The sequence below is a fragment of the Cimex lectularius genome, unplaced genomic scaffold, assembly GCF_000648675.2.
Source record: "Cimex lectularius strain Harlan isolate CLEC.00 unplaced genomic scaffold, Clec_2.1 scaffold324, whole genome shotgun sequence".
Lineage (NCBI taxonomy): Eukaryota > Metazoa > Arthropoda > Insecta > Hemiptera > Cimicidae > Cimex > Cimex lectularius.
This window is the reverse complement of record NW_019392925.1, coordinates 169345-188049: the sequence shown is the minus strand read 5'-3', so window position 1 is coordinate 188049 and position 18705 is coordinate 169345. Positions and strand designations below refer to the sequence as shown.

The following is an 18705-nucleotide window of genomic DNA, read 5'->3' as shown; positions in this document are numbered from 1 at the left end:
CATCGAGAATTTCCTTTTCCCAGCGGGGTGACAACTGACACTACAAATATGCCAAGTTTGTTGTTTAATTGGGTCGTAATTAAAGAGGAGACTTTTTTTACAGTTTTTATTCTCTCTTTTGATGTCACTTTAATATCTTTAACTCTCTCTTTCAACAGGGGTTCGATTTTTCTCTCTCCCAAACTTCAAAGTATTTTATTTTTAATTACCTTCTCCTTTCAACTCCCTTGAGCAGTATTTTGACATAAAGCTTTTGTACACAGTTCTTTTTCTCTAATGTAATAACACTATGTATTTTTCATCCATTCTGCAGTGCAATTTAAATCGCTTTTTCTTCAGTATTTAAATTTCTTCTGTTTACGTAAATAAATAAACAGTTAACTGCAAAAAAATGCATAATTGGATGAACAATTGCCTTCAGTATTTAAATTTCTTCTGTTTACATGTATAATGAATAGCTAATTGCAAAAAAATGCATAATTGGATGAACAATTGTAAGTTATTTATAATGATCAAACTTCAGGAAGGTAATAATAAATAATATGGACTCAGTAAGGAGTGTAGACATGAACTGCAAAAAGAGTCAAGCTACGTAGAACTATTAAGCATGACTGAAAATCAAACATTTCTTTTTTTTCCATGGATATTTTCATTTCTGAAGAGCAGGATATTTTTAATTTTTGAGAAACAACAGAATTCCATGTGATCCCTTCCAGTATCAAGATCATTTAAATCATGAAACCACTAGTCAGCCCGCATCAAAACTACTTCACTACTCCCCCTATTCTAAATAAAATGTATATTCCACTTCAAGCATATTTGTAGTTTGGTCATTAGTGATCATCCCCACTTAAAACCAAATGCATTTCAATATTATATTTTGAAGTAGAATGTGAGCTACATAAAATAGGTAAACAAAACAATTTCACAAGAAATGTAGGTTTACTTTTTTCCCTAAAACCCCCTGAAAATAATTTTTCCCCTCAAAATTTTTGTTGTTGATTTTTGTCTAATAGCTTTGTCACTTAATTCTCATCCGCCAGACAATTTCCAGAACCCTACAAACTACATATAATGATACAAAAATTGCTTTCTTAAATAAATTATAACTGGAGAAATAAAATGTTACAAGAGTTTTGTATTTCTTATTTTTTATTTCATCTTTATTTTTCTCATTTATAATAATATAAAATCTAAATGTTGTTGACATAGTCTAAAAAAGGAAACACTCCGCTTTACAACAATTGTTATAACTTAGAATTTGAATTAAATCCAGAAGAGGTATTTCATTTGAAGTGGACCATCAGACATCGGCAGGAAAAAAATTGCCCTCAGTCAATCCATCCAAAAAATGTCTTCTTTTCTTTATTATGAAAATTTGGTATTCTATGTGCTTAAAACAAATTTGAATTATTTAAAAAACTTACCTCCTTGAAACTTCTTTTGCTTTTTAACTTTTTATAGATATAAATAATAAAAGTTTATTTACTCTATTTTACATGCATATGTATATAATACATAATACAATATTCGTGGCACCAGTGACATCTTTTTTACCCCTAAATGATCTACATTGGTCATCTTTTTGTGAAAACCATAGCGTAGGTTTTATTCTTATTTACACTGATTTTCCATCCATATAGATTTATAAATGGAATCTCATTTAATATGATCCTGCATATTATTTTTTTATTCTACATAAAAAACACAAATCAACTGACCTTGAAATACATTCATAAATGGCTCATAGGGCCTGTAGGCAAGAACACATTGTCTAGTATTTTTCGACCTATTATCACCAAAAAAGTTTCATTAAAATTAGTGATCCCATAACTCCCCTTGTTAGTAAATAGACAAAAGTCTCTAAAAAAAACCTCATATCTGAAATTTAATCATCTCCAAATGTCCTTGTATGCTTGGACCATATAGATTTGAATGGAAGAAATATAAATATAATATTTCATACTTAACAAACTTATTAAACCTTAATGTGACAAATAGCAGCATAGAGACAAACATATCTCAGGAATAATCAGCAAGAATAAGCAGACTAGGAAGATAAGGGATGGTCAAGTTACACATTACATGTTCATAACTGTGCAGACTTCACATTTCACAATACTTGACAAATGTTCAATATTAATATGACATGATCAAGTAAGTCCTTATATGTATTTTGAACTTTGAAATGCACACATTACATCCAGTCTGAAGTCAACAGAAAAATCACCAATGCTCTTTGCTTGTGAGTTTCTCTCAACTAGTATTAGCCTTACATTGTGTTTCAATTAAAATTTTATAAATTATCCCAACTCTTTCAAGATGTTCAAAGAATCAGTATTTTGCATCGTTCTTGATAAGTAAAGAACTATAAAAACATTATGTTAATTATGAATTTAAGTTCATCTCATCTTGAGAAAACTTTCATTGTACCAGCACCAAATTGTTCTGTTTTAAATTAAAATAATAATAATAGATAATTAATAGCTTATAAAATATCAGACATATGCTCACATTTTAACTATTAGTGGTTAATAGCAAGATTCAATTTTAATTCATTCATCTGAACATTAAAGCAATAATATTACCATTTTCAACTCGGTTTTTGTTACCAAATTCTTAACGATTTATTCGCTCATTAAATAATGAAGAGCAGTTGTTTGTCGTGGACGGAAATGGAAAGGGACCACTCATTGGATTAGGAACTGGGAGAAAGATGGATGAGTATAAAAAAAAATGTGTAGACCATCAATCAAACCTCACCTAATCAATCAGGTTTACTCTTTTGTAAATATGGCATCATCAATTGTGCCTTTTAGATATGTATTTCAAGTCAAGCTTTACGAGTTATTTAAATTGGGTGTTGTTTTCGTAAAGTTGGTTGGTTAAAAAAATTTATAATGAGAAATAGATTTTTATTTCGATTTTTAGCTCACAAATCATAATATAAAATAAATTAAAATATATATGCCTGTGTGTACTTATTTTGATTTATTTTTTTACAGCACTCTAGCGCCCTGGAAAGTGTTCAGGCAGGTCTTGAACGAAGTCCACCCCATTAGTTCTGGATTAGAAGCCATGGCTTTGAAATCCACTATTGATCTGACATGCAATGACTACATATCAAATTTTGAGTTTGATGTATTTACAAGGTAGGTAGTACTTTTCTTTTTCTCGGTCATCAGTTTTTTTTTTACGCTTTTCATTAAATTATTTTTCCAGATTGTTTCAACCCTGGACTTCGTTATTGAGGAACTGGCAAATCCTTGCAGTTACCCATCCAGGTTATGTAGCTTTTCTTACTTACGACGAGGTCAAAGCAAGGTTACATAAATACATAAGTAAACCTGGAAGGTATAAATATATTTACAAATATTTTTCAACCATTTAAGTTTTAAAAAAACTCTAATATTACTTTTGTATGTTTTTTAGTTATGTTTTTAGACTAAGTTGTACAAGGTTAGGCCAATGGGCTATTGGGTATGTAACAGCAGATGGCGATATATTGCAAACGATACCTCAAAACAAGTCCTTATGTCAAGCTCTTTTAGACGGTTATAGAGAAGGATTGTAAGTAATTTATATTATTCTTTATCATATTAAAAAGTTAATTAATATGTTTTTAGTTATTTATACCCTGATGGGCGAAATGTAAATCCTGATCTGTCATGGGCGGTCCAGTCTACACCTGAAGACCATATCAAAGTCACCCAAGAGCAATATGAACTGTACTGTGAAATGGGTTCAACGTTCCAGTTATGCAAAATTTGTGCAGAGAACGATAAAGACGTGAGAATAGAACCATGTGGCCACCTCCTCTGTACTCCTTGCCTCACTTCGTGGCAGGTTTGTTCAATAATCCTGTAAAATTTTCTAGCGTTTGCAACTTTTTAGATAGACAAAGTAGCGCTGCGAGCTAGTGGCCATTGAGTGGGGAGCTAGGGTTAAGGGAATAGTTCATTATCATTCAGAGTTAATATTATGGAATTAGCGTGCTATCTATTGTTTTGTTTTATGTTAAATGTTTTGCTATTCTCTCCAATATTTGTTTCCAATCCATTTATATATTTAACAACTCCCCTCTCACATTATCCCATTGTTTAAATCTCCGAAATAAAACAGTTAATGACAATTAATAAATTGTGGAACTTATTTTATTATTTTGAGTTAGTAACTATAATTAATCCTAGTTGGAATATTCCTTTAAAAAGAAAATCACAGAATTATAATGCTCCGACTTCCAAATCTAGTCAAATTAAGTTAAAACATATTAATTTTATTATCTACTTTAAATTATTGTACACATTGGCTAAGAGCTGATTAGATTTTTTTTTGTTATTGTTCAGGATTCAGAAGGTCAGGGTTGTCCATTTTGCCGGGCGGAGATCAAAGGCACTGAACAAATTGTGGTCGATCCTTTTGATCCAAAGCGACAGCACAAAGCCGGCAGTTTACCCGCTTCTTACGTAGCGGAGGAGGATGACGATGAGGTACACGAAAAGTTGTAGTGACCTCACATATCTACATGTTCCTTCCACTTAAAATTCAAAACCAGCAATTGTTTTAATCACAATTTAAACAACCCGACAATTTCCTTTTCTTATATATTTATTTTCCTTGCTATACATAAAAGTTGTATTTTCCTTTTACTACTTTTTTTAAGACCCAACAAAAGTGCATTTTCTAAAGTGTGTTTAACTAACAAAATTCTTGTACAATTGCTCCTTGACTAATTTATTAAGATAACTTTACTAAATTTTTTGAATTGACTTTTGAATGCATTTTCTCTTGTTCATAATACATTTGTACACATAAAATCATAAGGATTTTCACTCATTTATTTGATTGTAACCATACTTTAAATTTCAAAATTCTGTACTTTTGAAAGTTATTTTCTTTTATAAAAAATTTACATTTGTAACTTATTGTCAGTTATAATGCATTAAAAAGTCATTCATAATTAGTAATTTATTTATTGCTTTTTATTTTTGTTTATAAATAACTAAAATCGAGTATTGTTTCTCACTTGAGTCTTTCAACATTGCTCTAAAATGGATATTTAATTATTTATAAATATCACAATGTACATAGATTATACCAATGAGCAATTGCCACAGAATGTTTTTTTTTTTTTTTTTTTTTTTCATTTTACAATTTTATTATTATTTTTCCTTTGTACAATTTCTTGCTGAGAATTTTTTATTTTATTTTAATCCTTTCTGTCATATCCCATTTTATTAATTCAAATTTGATTGAATTCAAATTTTTCTCAGCCTGAAATCATGCTAAAAGCACTCACAAAGAATGTTGTGTCATGTCAAGCTATGAGCATTTTTGTAACTTATATTTTATTTAATATGTGAGATTGCTTCTTTTTTTTCTAATCATTTAGAATTGATAATACATAAACAATCCAGATTTGCAAGTGCACATTTCCCCACTCGCACTGCCTGCTTGTCATCCAGAATGTTTTGCTACATTTTTTTTTCTCTTTAAATTTACCTTTAGTTAATTTTTTTAAACATTCATTTTGTTAATTCATTCCACAGAACTAATTGCTTGTGGAGATAGAATATAGGTGCCAAAACTATATTTAATTTTTTTTCTTTTTTTGAAAATCTATTTGCCAGATTCTGAAATTGGAAGTACTGTTATTTTGATGCATGGAATCATTTGTTAATTTTAGGTAGAGATGAAAAACCATCAACATTTTTCATTTACATTACTTATTTTAACTTCTAAATTGGTTCAAAAAATTGAAAGTTTTCAATTGTTATAAACAAGGTGCAATTTTAGACAAAACAAGAACTTTTAATTTTGCAAAAATGTCAAACAAAACAAGACAATGTTAAAATTCTGCAATAAATTTAAAAATGAAAATCCCTTATTGATCATTAAACAAATTAATACCATAATAAATCAGACAATTATTGATGCAATCTATAAATTGGTAAATCTGTCTACTAGTTCAAAAGCTTACATTCTTTTATGTCTGATTTATAATAATTTTTTTTAACAGTCAATGGACAACATTACGCTCAAAATTAATAGAAGATTTAATTGCCAAAATATGCCCATCTTCCATATATTTTCAGATTTGTGAAAATTTAAGGTAATGCTGGTGTTGCTGTGATAAATTTTTTCTAGTCTTTTAAAGTTTTTGATTTTTGTTTTGAAGATATCATTTATTTAGGTATGATGGATTTCAGGATTTTGGCTTATCTATTTTCAAAATTTTTACTCCAAATTTTTTTTATTTTGTACAACAAAGAAAAGAAAAAATTCTGTATGCTCCATTACAACTAGGTATATGTTTAAAGTGATGTATTGGTGGAATTAGTGAAACATTATTGTATATTTTGTTAATGCATGTTTATTTAGACAATGCATTTTATTTGCTCTAAATTATTATTTTTATTTTTTATTTGTCCCCGATATTATTAACTGCATAATAAAAGACGGAAGTCGAAAGTTATTTCTATTGTTTTAATAAATTGTGATTATGTACATAAAATGTTGAAATCTTTACTTAAAGGTGTTGATAAATTGATATGAGTGATTACTATTATCATTGTAATTGTAAATAGAAATTGTAACTTAGTATTATTTTATTTGTGCAATCAAGGGTTTATTTAAATAACTGTATTTTTAATATGTATATATGTTTAGTAAGTGGAAGAATAAAATAAAAAGATTTCATATACCTATCTTAAATTGGAACCACAATTTTCATTTTGTTAATAATAGGTTTTTGAACAAAGAAAGATAGGGAGAGAACAATTTATTTTTGCTAAAGGCACAACGAGCTGAAATAATTTATTATATAACAGGTCTTATAAGTTTAAACGTTTTTAACCGTGCCTGTTAAATTACCATTTTATTATTGAAATTGAAAATTTTAAAGGTAGGTCATTGATATTTTTTCTCTCCTCAAAAAATATATTTTTTGTTATTATATTTATAAAATGAAACAATATTAAACCTGGAATAATGGATTAGTTTTCAACTTATGGATTAGATTGATTTATATTTTGAGATTTCTTCCTGAACTTGCTTGAATTGATTTTTGTCTTCTGTTTTCACCAAAGACTTTGACTTCTTTTTTTTATTTTATTATTATTATTTTTTTATTAATATTTTTGTTGTACGCACTATGTAGCACGAGCTTGTGAAGCATGAAAAAACGGCCTGACATTTCATAATTATAATCATACACAAGTGCGCATGAACAAATTTACATAAAACTAAACTACGATGGCAAACCTGAATTGATAAACAGTGCAAAATTTAAGACACATTCTGAAACTCTCAATTGTTTTCATTTACGATGTCATGGCAATAGGTATGCCAATCATAAAGTGGCAAAATTGCAAAAGTATAGATTAATTTTTTTTTGACAGATTAAACCAGATAATTTTTTTTTTAAAGAATTTGTTGGTGGCAGGATTTATATGAATGTGAAATCTTAAATGTATTTAATGTAATTAATCTTTGTTTGTTTATCCTGAGGAGTTATCCTTTTGGTTTTAACTAAATATAACAAATGCAAAGAGGTCCAAGGGTCCTTTGGTTTCTCCTGGTTAAAATGATATAAAGAATTTTAAAAACCAAATTGTCAAAATATTTGTAATTTGGTTGCTGTTTTTTGTATTATTATTAAGCGTAAATGATTCAGTGTGTTTTAGGTAAATACACTATGGATTACACAAAAATCAGATAATTATTAAGTAATTTGGTCATTTCCGATCATTTTGATCTGCATATTTTGACTGGCTTAGTCTGTCAGGTGCATTTCAGCACTTTGCGATCTTCAGTATTGTGAAGATATATCAAGTGTTAAAACGAGTATGGTGGTGGTCAAGTAGATTGGGTGGCAGCCTGACTCGTTACAGACCTTGCGGTTGTGGGTTCAACTGGAATCCCCTCAAAAAACATCTTTTGAAACATTAATTATAATTTCTTTCAATTAATTAATCTTTTTATGTAAGGTATTGGTTGAAATGAAGAAGTCAGTGTCCTTCTCGTGACACTAACTTTTTCATTTCAACCAGTATGTTACATAAAAAAATTAATTAATTGAAAGACGTTATTTGGTCAATAGGACCATGAAATATAGTGATTAATTATAATAATCTTACTTTGCTTAATTCAAAAAGCCATTAAAGAATTGTAAAGAAAGAAATGGAAACGTGGTGAGATCTGTGATATAAAGAACTGTAGTTTGATTATCCTGGTCTGCTGATTTTCGCTAGTTTTGTCTCTTAAATGAGAAAAAAGCGTGCTAGACAGAATAACACACCAGACCAACCCCTAAAAGTGGCAAAATGTCAATATGTTACTGACAGGTGAAGTAGGCAAAAATAAGCAGATCACAATGACGAGGGACAATCAGGCTAAAAATGTTTTGTTTCAGGAAATTATTATGTCATTTACAATACGTAGACAATTATCACTGTGGTCCATAAAGATAAATAATATATCACTTTAACCGAATTATCTCAACGATAATTTTAGATTAATTGACAATCCGAGTGCATACCACAATGATAAAATAAAAATTAAAAATGGTTCCCTGAGCGATTATGGCGAATATTATATATTTAATAAACAATATGACTGGAGAAAATATTTTTATTTATATTCTTTTGGAATAATTAGTTTTCATTACCTTTGTTATTTATATCTACAAAACTATACTTTTTTAGAATATTACCTTTTTTTCTGGCAAAAAACTCCTTTTCATACCGATTGCTATCTGCAATTAATAATTTGGATGTATTTAAAACTTCAAATTTGATATTAATTTTATTTATTTATGTATATGCATTGTTGTAAGTTATGTAAGACGGGAAATAAATTAAAACAAAAGACAGAGTAACCGCTTTTTTAAAAATTTAATTGATAATTATAACACCTAATTTTCTGAAAAACCTTTACTTTTATGTTTCTTATATTGGAACATAATGTTGGTTCTCAGTCTGTGTATCATATTTAATCAAATTTCATGTCATTTGTTAATTTTTAAGATGTTCGCTACTGTCATAAAGTAGTTTTGTCACTCTGAAAATTAAGTTTTTACACACTTTTAAGAAATATTTTACTTGAAAAAAGCTAAATGATGTAAATTGTGCTTTTCATTTGCGGAGTTTCACATTGACCTTTGCACATTTTTGCTTTTTCATTCACACTTGAGGTGTATCAAAGGCGAAGGTGGTCAAAGAGGAAATGCCGACGGCATCGAAGGGTATGTTAATTACATTTTACCAACTCTTTTCTATTACACCATTCACTTCTTTTTGGTGTGATTTCAATTGTTTCGATAAAAATCAACTACTTAAACCCATTATCAAGAGAAAAAACCATTGAAGCCGATTTCAAAAAAATACTTAAATATGTAAGTTTTGTTATTTGCAACAGTAAAATTAAAAATGGAAAGAATGAATAAAACACCACACATTTTCTGCTTATTCAATTATGATAGCTTTTGGTGCAGATTACCTAGCTTAATTAGATTTTTGAAGCATGAAATCCTATCCTTTTTTATTATTGGCCTTAAAACCCAAGCTGAACAAATATAATAGAAAATTGTTCTTGTCAGTGAATATTATCCAGTAAAAATATTTATTTCAAGCACAAATAATGCAATTATTTACCCTTCTCATTGTAGCCTGGTTACAAGTTGATTGTATAATTAAATCAATTACTGGTTTACTATTTACTTTATTTTCATGTAGCTTGGTTTTAATTTTAATTAAAGAAACAACTATTTACTGGGTGAAACTTGCATGTTTCCTTTTTATTTTGCAAATATACATTTAAAACATTTTATATTCATTATTCTAATTAATTATTCTTTTTATCTAAGGTTTTTGATTGAGATGAAAAATCAGTGCCACGAGTGGGATTCGAACCCATGACCTTCGGCTCAATAAGCCGCTGCTCTAATCACTTGAGCTATTGTAACTTTAGTTGGTGTGATTTCATTGCTAGTTATCATGATAGCTCAAGCGGTTAGAGCAGTGGCAAATTGAGCCAAAGGTTGCGGGTTCAAATCCCATTTGTGGCACTAATTTTTCATTTCAACCAAAAACCTTAGATAAAATGGATAATTAATTGGAATAATTAGTATGGTCATTATGTCCACTAAGCAAATATGGATTTTATATTTATTTCAATTTTATTTTTGCTTCAGTACATTTCCAATTTACAGTTAATTTTCCACTACCAAATTAAATTAAAAAACAAAAATTTGAGAATAACACATCTTTAAAACAATTAGTAAATTAGTACTAATTTAATAATTAGTAACTTTGCCAGTAAGCACTAAGCAAACAGTAAACTTTTTTTAAAATTAAACAATAAGACAACTGTGCATGTAATACACTAGAAAATGTCTATAAAAATTGTTTCCAAATCTTTTAATTTCCAATAGTTTTAAGCAGTTTTTTAATAGTAGTGCTACAGCCTATTTGAAATTCTGTTACAGGATATGGCACTTTTGTGGAACCACAACCACACAAGCCTTCAGGCATTGTCACTTTCCCCTAGATGCGATCCCTTTGATAGCCGGGTAAGTTTAAGTTATATGTTTTAAAATTAAGTGTTTATCACACAAAATAACAAATAAAAATGCAGCTAAGACCTGTAGCTTTATCACCTCCAATCATACCTGTTTTTGGCAGATTTGTCACTATTCATGTTGACATTTCACCTTCAGTGGTGTGTCTCAAAGCATAGAAATTGACCAAGTAACTCATTTACATAAAATTTAAGAATAAAATTCTTTTAGTAGTTTGGTTGTTTTCAATCATTTTGGTCTGCCTACCTTACTGTTTTGGCCTATTAGATGTATTTAGTCTTTTCTTCATCTTTATTGTTGGGTCTTTTCATAAGCCAACTCTGAAGTATCTGAAAATCCGCTTGATGGACCTGAACAGAGAGGATTGGCAAACTAAAATGATCAGAAATAAACCATATGTTGTTCCGCAGACACCAGGAGGAAAATCCACAAAATGTTTTTCATTGGGGAACAAATATTTTTAATAATAGTTGCAAAAAGGTGTGTCAGAAAATTATTTACAGAATTAGCAAGATAAAATACTGGTATATTGTCTGCAGGCAAAATCTCTTTGTGGTACATTTTGAGGTGTGTACATTTATCATTGCTACATTTTTCTGTCAAATGTATTTTAGCATTTTGCCACATTTTGTGATTTGTCTGTGTGATTTTTTAAATTATCTGGTCAAACAAAGCCTTTGAGAATTTGCAAGCAAGGATTGGGGATGAGCAAGATACAAATGTTTTATTTCTATATCAGGTTTTTTTTATGAAACTTAACATCCTCTTATTGTTTTTATTCCAAAAATTGTCTATATTTTGGGACTGGCACATTCTTCCAGATTCACGGAAGGTGGTCACTGAGGATGAGAAGTGGAAATTTCAAAATGCAGATGTTTGAAATAAAAGCAATAACTAATAGTTAAGTTCATAAAAGAAACTCAATCTACAAGTACATGAACAACTTAAAAAAAAAAAATCCTACAATTTGCTGTTTTATTTCTTTTTTCAATGTTAGAAGTAATGACTTTTCACAAACAAACACTTTGGATCAAGGTAAGGCCTTGAAAAAAAAGCAAATTCATTTGTTACTGCCAAGCTTTCGGCCTATTTTAATGTCATCATCAAGGCAAAACAATCTTAAATATGTCTACAGATTGGCATATTTAAATTTTTTACAGACTCTCGAATTTACTTCAAAACCAACTCAATCCTAACATGGCCACAGCTCCCTTATTTATTTTATTAGATTAAAAATTCTATGGGTTTCTTAATTAATTTTCATGTATATGCTGAGTATCTAGGGCATTTTGTCATATTCATATATGTTTAAAAAATGAAAATAAAACAATTTCTACCTTTATTACAGTATTTAAAATATTTGTTTGCTTGGTATCATTTTTCATCATTTGTGTAGCTTTTCTAGTTAAAGTATTTTAATATAAAAAATGTATAATGGATAATTATATTTACTTTCTTAACATAAATAAACCGTTTTTTTTTTTGTGTGTGTTTTTTTAGGGTGGGCGAAGTCCTATGATTTCTCCAAGAGGCTCTCCTCACATGGCGAGAAGGCCTGCACCTCCTGTGCCACCTAGAAGATCGCCACCACTTCCCATAATGTCAGTTCCTAAAGAAGATGCTCCTCCGCCACCGCCTGTCACACCTTATTCCCAAGTCCAGCACCAATCTACTTCCACCACAGAAGGTATGATTAAGCATAGTGAGTAGCTAAAAAGTTTTTTCTTCTTTTTGTTCAATTTTTGTATGTTTAAGATTCTCGTTATAACTTGGTAGAAGGAAGGATGAGCATGGAGAGTAGAGTGCAGTCATGTCCCTCACTTTCACCTGCTATGATAAATCAACAGCTACCCTGCAAATCTCAAACAACACCTGTGTTCAGTACGGGAGTTGAAAGGCGGGGTTCTGCAGACATGTTGTTTAAACCTTTGCCACCGATGCCGGTTCATTCCTCACCAACTCCTCCATCGTCAGCCCTGCTACAACCCCAAGTCCATTATGCCGAATTAGCAAATATAACTGAAGAAGCAAGTTATGAAAACACCATAATTATGCCTGGTTAGTAGTCTAGTATGCATGAACCTTCTTATACAATTAGACTAACATTGATGAGACATTAGAGGTAGTATACTATTAACTTCTAAATTTTCCTTTCTGCAAACAAGTAAAACTTATAAATACAATAGACAATTTCAAAACTGAATACTAAAATTGCAAATAGTATTTCAATTATCTTGTTTTATTAGGTAAGATTACAATGGTTAAGCCGGTATACTGTGCAACAACTAGTGTAGAACTTCTACCCACGGTTTCGACTCATCATGTGAAATCTCCCATATCGGATGCAAGGTAAACAACCTAAATTGTCTTAGTAAACATCAATAAAAAGGTCATTTGCTAAGAATGTTTTATTTTCTAGTACAAGACTAGTCGTAGATTTATGTAAACCAATTCCTTCTCGAGGATCTTCAGTAGAGTCGACAGCTTCAGCAACGAGCAACTCGTCAATTGTAAGGTTATCGCCTGATCCAACATCAATGTCTCCATATGAAAATCTAAATATGGACCACATTGCTAAGTTAACTTCAGAAGGTAAGTTTGGCACATTTTTAACAATTCTAATAATTTAACTTTTAATTTAATTCTTTTTAATTATCATTATTATTATTTTTAATGTAGGCTATGCTCAAGAAGCTGTAATAAGGGCTCTTGGAATAACAAGGAATGATGTTGCGATGGCTTGGGACATTTTACACGAATTTGTTGCCAAGCAGACATCTTAAAAATTTGACAATTTCTAAATTATGTAAAAAATTTCATTATTTAATTTCCTATAATGACCTAATTTTTTTAATTATCGACAAGAAAATAATATAAAACAGACTTATTAATATAAATATAAAGTGTGTGTACATGTTTTTGTTTTAATGTAAATAAACATTATTATATTTTCACAAATTCATCTTGATCGTGTGTGAATTATTAATTCACAGAAAGGAATCATTCCTGACGTTCTTCTTCTTTTTTTCTGTGTTTTAATGTAAACATATATTTCAGGTTTTATCTTTTGAGGTTTTTACCTAGGTGTTAATTATTAGCTGAACGTTTTAATTTCTTAAAAAAATTGTGTAAGTAATATTTTTAGAAATCGAATTGTTTTAATAATTCAATTGTGAACTTTCCTAAAGTGGTGATGCTGAATTTGATTGCAAGACAATGAAATTGAAGTCGGTCCTAATGGCCATTCATAATTTTAATACAAATATTATTATAAATTAATAATATTATAATAAATAAAAAGTTCATTTTAGTCATTTCAATAATCTTATTTTGATATATTTATTTCAAATTTTTATTTTTAAATCAAGCCTTCGAACGCTTTTTAAAAATTGAAGTTTAATGTTGATGTAATTATGCCAAATGTCCTTGAACAAAACTATATTATATTAAATATACGATTGTGTAATTACAATTGAAGGTCCAAGGATTGATGAACTGCCGGCAGATTGGTCAATTAAAGCCTTTGCATCGAGTACGATGGTGGTTTGAGTCAATCATCAAGATTTTTTTTCTCCCGGTAAACTGAATTTTGTGTAGACCCGGCATTAACGAAAAGGGATACACGAAATGTTCTTTCACTGTTACGAATTGAAACAAGAGCTTGAATTGTGAAGTAAAGACTGTTTTTGAAGATAGAAAAGCTTGAGAGCTATTTAAAAAAAATGTTATTTTACTTTCAAATGACCATTTTTGAAGTAGTTTCTTAAATGTCTATTTAGCCTTTAAAAATTGTAGACCTAAATTTATTGGTACCCACTATAAAAATTTATTAATTTGATTATTAGATTATCTTGAAAAAATTGTTTTCGCCAATTTTTTAAATTAAACTATGATTAACTTTCGACATTTATTTTGCAAGAGAAAAAATGTTACAAATGTTTATGTTCACAGAAAAAAAGAATTTTGTATCTCAAGTAAGCTGTATAAAAATAAAGTAGAAAACATTTTTAGCATTATAATGTTTATAAAAAAATCACAGCTTATATTATTACTTTGCAAATCAATAAATTTTTTAATTAATGAAAGACTCAACATTTTTAATCATTTTAAAATAGTATAAGAAAAAATATCATGATTATGTATGATGATTTACAACAGTTCTGATGACAATCATATTGAAATGCTAACATGAATTTGTTGTTTTGTTTTTATTTTTTTATTATTTTTTTTATTTGATTATTTTTCTTTGTACCCAGGCTTTGCTTAAAAGAAAACAATATTATAGATGATATAATTAAGCAAGACATCAACACCACTTTCGGTAAATTTTGTACAAACATATCTATGTATTGTGTCGTTATATTCCTTTATAATTTTTAAGTGGTCCAAATTTTCCTTTTTTGTTTTTTGACAATACTACCAAAGTTATATAGTTACCCTATTTTAACTGAGAATATTGTGATCAAAATGTTTTAAACAAAAAGTTTGAATGTAATGTAAAGCAAAATATATTTTTAATTCATAAATAAATATATATATAAACTATTTTTATCTATTTGGATTATGTGTATTGCCTACTTATACATATACTACATTACTTTGATGCAAATAAAAAGAAGATAATCTTTCAAAAAATTTTAAATGTGAACATAGAGAGAACAAAAATCCCATAGCCAATTTTCTGACAGTATATTTTGAGAGTATTTATATAAAGAGAAATTGTTAATAGTGTAAATTTTTCTACTTACCTGTTTATTCTCATATTCGTTTAGACATTTAATGCAATATTAGCGCTATAAGAAAATGTGAGACATCAGAAAATTGGCTGATTGGTATTTTTAACATTTATTTATTCTGGATATAAGAGTGTATATATTAAAATAAAAAATATGTATAAATAAGTTGATTGTACCTATTTCCTTGTATAAAATACTAATCTAGAACAATTCCATGTTTGATAATTAGAATAGTCTCTAGGTGCACTACATGAATAGAACTTTATTTAAAAAATAAAATTAGCCATATTGTATTTTTGGGAGAAATTATTTCAAAATAAAAATTAACAAAAACATTACTCTCAACTATAAAATTTGAAAGATGATATTTTTTACTAATAATTTAACCAAATCAATTTTTTCAAAAGGTCATTTATAATTATTTCTTTCCCATGGAATTGGTGAAAAATTGTACTTTTCGATATTTTAGTATTATTGTGTATGCTGAAAAGAGCTTTGAATTCTAGTCATTCTGTTGCTTTTATTTATTGAACCGTTCAGTGTCTGTTGCAAGAATTTTTTGTAGGAAAACCACGAGGTTTGCTTGACTGATTAAAATGAATTTAACGTTATCAAATTGATCAACTATATTTTTTAAAAATAAAAAGGTAACGAAGAAGCTATATTTGCAAGTTGAATTTGAAGCCCTTTTTACAAAATCCACTTTTACATCTTGTTATAATTACCTCTTTACGATAAAATGTTAAAAGTTTTACAAATTTCTTAAAGGAAACTATCTTGTTTGAGAGATTTTATAAGCGATTGAAGATCTTTTTCAAAAGCAGTTTTGAAGATTGAAAATTAGTATAAAGTCTGAACATTTCTGATGGTTTTTCTTTTGATAACTTGAAATTTTAATATCTGTGTTGTAAAATTGCAATGGTAAGTTGGAAAAGAAAGCTGTTTCACTAATGTATTAAGAAAAGTTCTAAATTAACATTTTCTTGTACAACTACATCAATGGTTTTTATTAATATTACAATAACAATTAGTAAAAAAAAATTTAAATGTTGTAATCAAGCTAAATTACCTACAATTAAATAAGCAATAAATTATTGTAATGATATGTTTAATGAGTGTTAGTTTTTCTATAATGCATTGTGATAGGCATTTTTTTATTATATAATAGAAAGGAAATTGCCAAAGTCACTTGAAAAAACTTCTTTTTGTTATTAATTTTATTATTTTTTATACAATGTTACAGAGTACAAATTGTATGGTTAAATATAATTAAAAACATTACATTTTAAAAGTAAATAAGCAATGTTGCAGAATGTGTTTTTACATTTTTTTCTACATATTTTCTAATAGAATATAACAATGATTGCCTTTCCCATAATAAAAATACAGAATCAAAACTTTTAAACATAGAATATGTATTTGAAACGAAAGGACAGTTTTGTAAGGATAATCCTTCCATTTTATGGGAATATTGATTTTTTTAATTGAATTTAATCCACTGTTCAAAATTTAAATTGTCCCACTGTAAAACAAATTGTTTAACTAAAAATGGAAAATTACTTATATTTTTTTGTACGAACAATATTTTTTGTGATGTAAATTTACTCTATTTAAATTCCAAAAAGAACAGTTGTTATGAACTAATTTGTCAACTTAAAAATAATTTGCATAAGATGTAAATGCTGCACACATATTTTGAAATGTACAAATTTAGTTTTCCAAAATGTTTGGCAGACCTTAAAGTGCAATTCCTTTCAAATTGGACATGTAATGACAAAAAAATTTCCATAAAAAGGTCTGATACAACTGTAAGTACTGTGAACGTTCAAATAAAATTATAGAAACATGAGACAATGAAATAACCTTAGATTTTTTCTTCATCCTGTTTAATTTAAAACGTTTCACTAAGCTCGTACATACATGCAGAAACACAATATACAAGATACAGTGATGTCTTTCAAATAAAAAAAGTTTTTTGGCAGTTTGGTTTTTATGAGGAGCACCACAAACCTCCAATGTAAACAAATATGATAAAAGTAGAAGAAGCATGCAATGGTAGTTTTTACAAAACTATTATTTGCCACTGGTACTGCCAATTTTTGCCAGTTGCAATTTAGTATTTGCATAATCATAATTGTTAGTCTGTTCTTTTGTCAGTCAAGTCCTTTTTTTATTATTTTCCAAATTAGACACATCGCACACTAGACTTTTAATTAACTGATTACTAATTTATATAAGCTCAGCTACCCACACGCACACACATATAGAGCCTATCCTACCTATCACTTCTCGCAGCCTATATGTGCCCTATTCCAGATTTTCACTCAGGCTGGTGGAGTACTTGATAATCTGCCTTCAACCCTCTCACACTACAAATTCACGCTAATAAATAAATACATTCATTCTCAATATACACAAAGAAACACAAGACATCCATATGTAATAAAACAGTCCTTATTCCTTTTAAGGAGTGTTTGAACGATTCAAGTTTTGTTAATCAACTCTGGTTAATCAACTAAAGTTTGATCCATTCAAAATCCCATCCAGTTTTGACTTCTGTTCAAATTATGAATCATTCCTTTCAAGTTGAAACATTACTTGAAACTTGCAAAAGCTTTAGTGCTATTGCCAAAGAAATTGAAATTACCGGATTCACCACTGCGAAATTAAGACATGTCTTGGATTTTTTTTTCTAATGGATACCAGGAACTGGAGTTCCCCTGAGCACTGCAGCTGTAGTATACAGCTTATTGTACTTCTTTCCTGGCTCCATTTTTGGGGGGCTTGCAACACAATTTGAGCCCCCTGTGTTCTTCCATTGAAGAAATTTATTTTTGAAGGGGTTGGGAGCAAATTCATGGTCGCTGAGATCCGATCCCTCCTTAGATCTTCCATTGATGAGCGCCATGACAATTTTGTCAATTGTGGCCATCGAGCCCCATAGGCGTCAGAAAAAAATTAGAAGTTCAGATGGAATTGAACCCATGACCGCAGGATGTACAAACACAGTCTTGACACCTTAACCACTCGGCTACCGAGACCCTTGTCTCGGATTACATTTATAATAATTTTAAACGTTTTAACCAATGAGATTTGTGATAGATTTTATTATAAAAGCATCCATCCACTGCAGCTTTGACTTGCAACACGTATAAGAAATTTTTTGGCTTTTTATATTGAACAGTCTATACACCACCAAAATGGTTAAGTTGGCCTAGTGTGGGTGACTGCAACCGAATCAGACAATTCTGTCAGCCAATAATTTAACCTGTCTGCAATGGCTCATAATTTGATGAAACAACTTGCAAAACAAAAAACTTGCCATTTTTAGTTATTTAGTTAACAGGCCAAGATGATCATAAATGTTCTAAGTAGTTTATGCAGTCAGAT

The 18705-nt window shown here is 29.0% G+C and overlaps 1 protein-coding gene across 4 annotated transcripts in view; it reads left to right on the top strand.

Moving 5' to 3' along the window:
* The window catches only part of LOC106665709 (E3 ubiquitin-protein ligase CBL-B), a 52602-nt gene extending 38719 nt beyond the window's left edge, over positions 1-13883 (top strand). Inside the window, exons 2-13 of one of the 4 annotated variants that reach the window (XM_024229333.1) lie at positions 3006-3152; positions 3223-3354; positions 3433-3570; positions 3627-3846; positions 4347-4490; positions 9194-9244; positions 10487-10570; positions 12080-12281; positions 12356-12637; positions 12826-12928; positions 12999-13171; positions 13259-13883. In XM_024229333.1, coding sequence (XP_024085101.1) covers positions 3006-3152; positions 3223-3354; positions 3433-3570; positions 3627-3846; positions 4347-4490; positions 9194-9244; positions 10487-10570; positions 12080-12281; positions 12356-12637; positions 12826-12928; positions 12999-13171; positions 13259-13362 — 1780 coding nt within the window. In that variant the 3' untranslated portion in view covers positions 13363-13883. Of the gene's footprint in view, positions 1-3005; positions 3153-3222; positions 3355-3432; positions 3571-3626; positions 3847-4346; positions 4491-9193; positions 9245-10486; positions 10571-12079; positions 12282-12334; positions 12638-12825; positions 12929-12998; positions 13172-13258 lie in introns of all 4 variants that reach the window. The other 3 variants (XM_024229334.1, XM_024229332.1, XM_014392347.2) reach the window with 3 other exon arrangements.
* The last annotated feature ends 4822 nt before the right edge of the window (positions 13884-18705 follow it).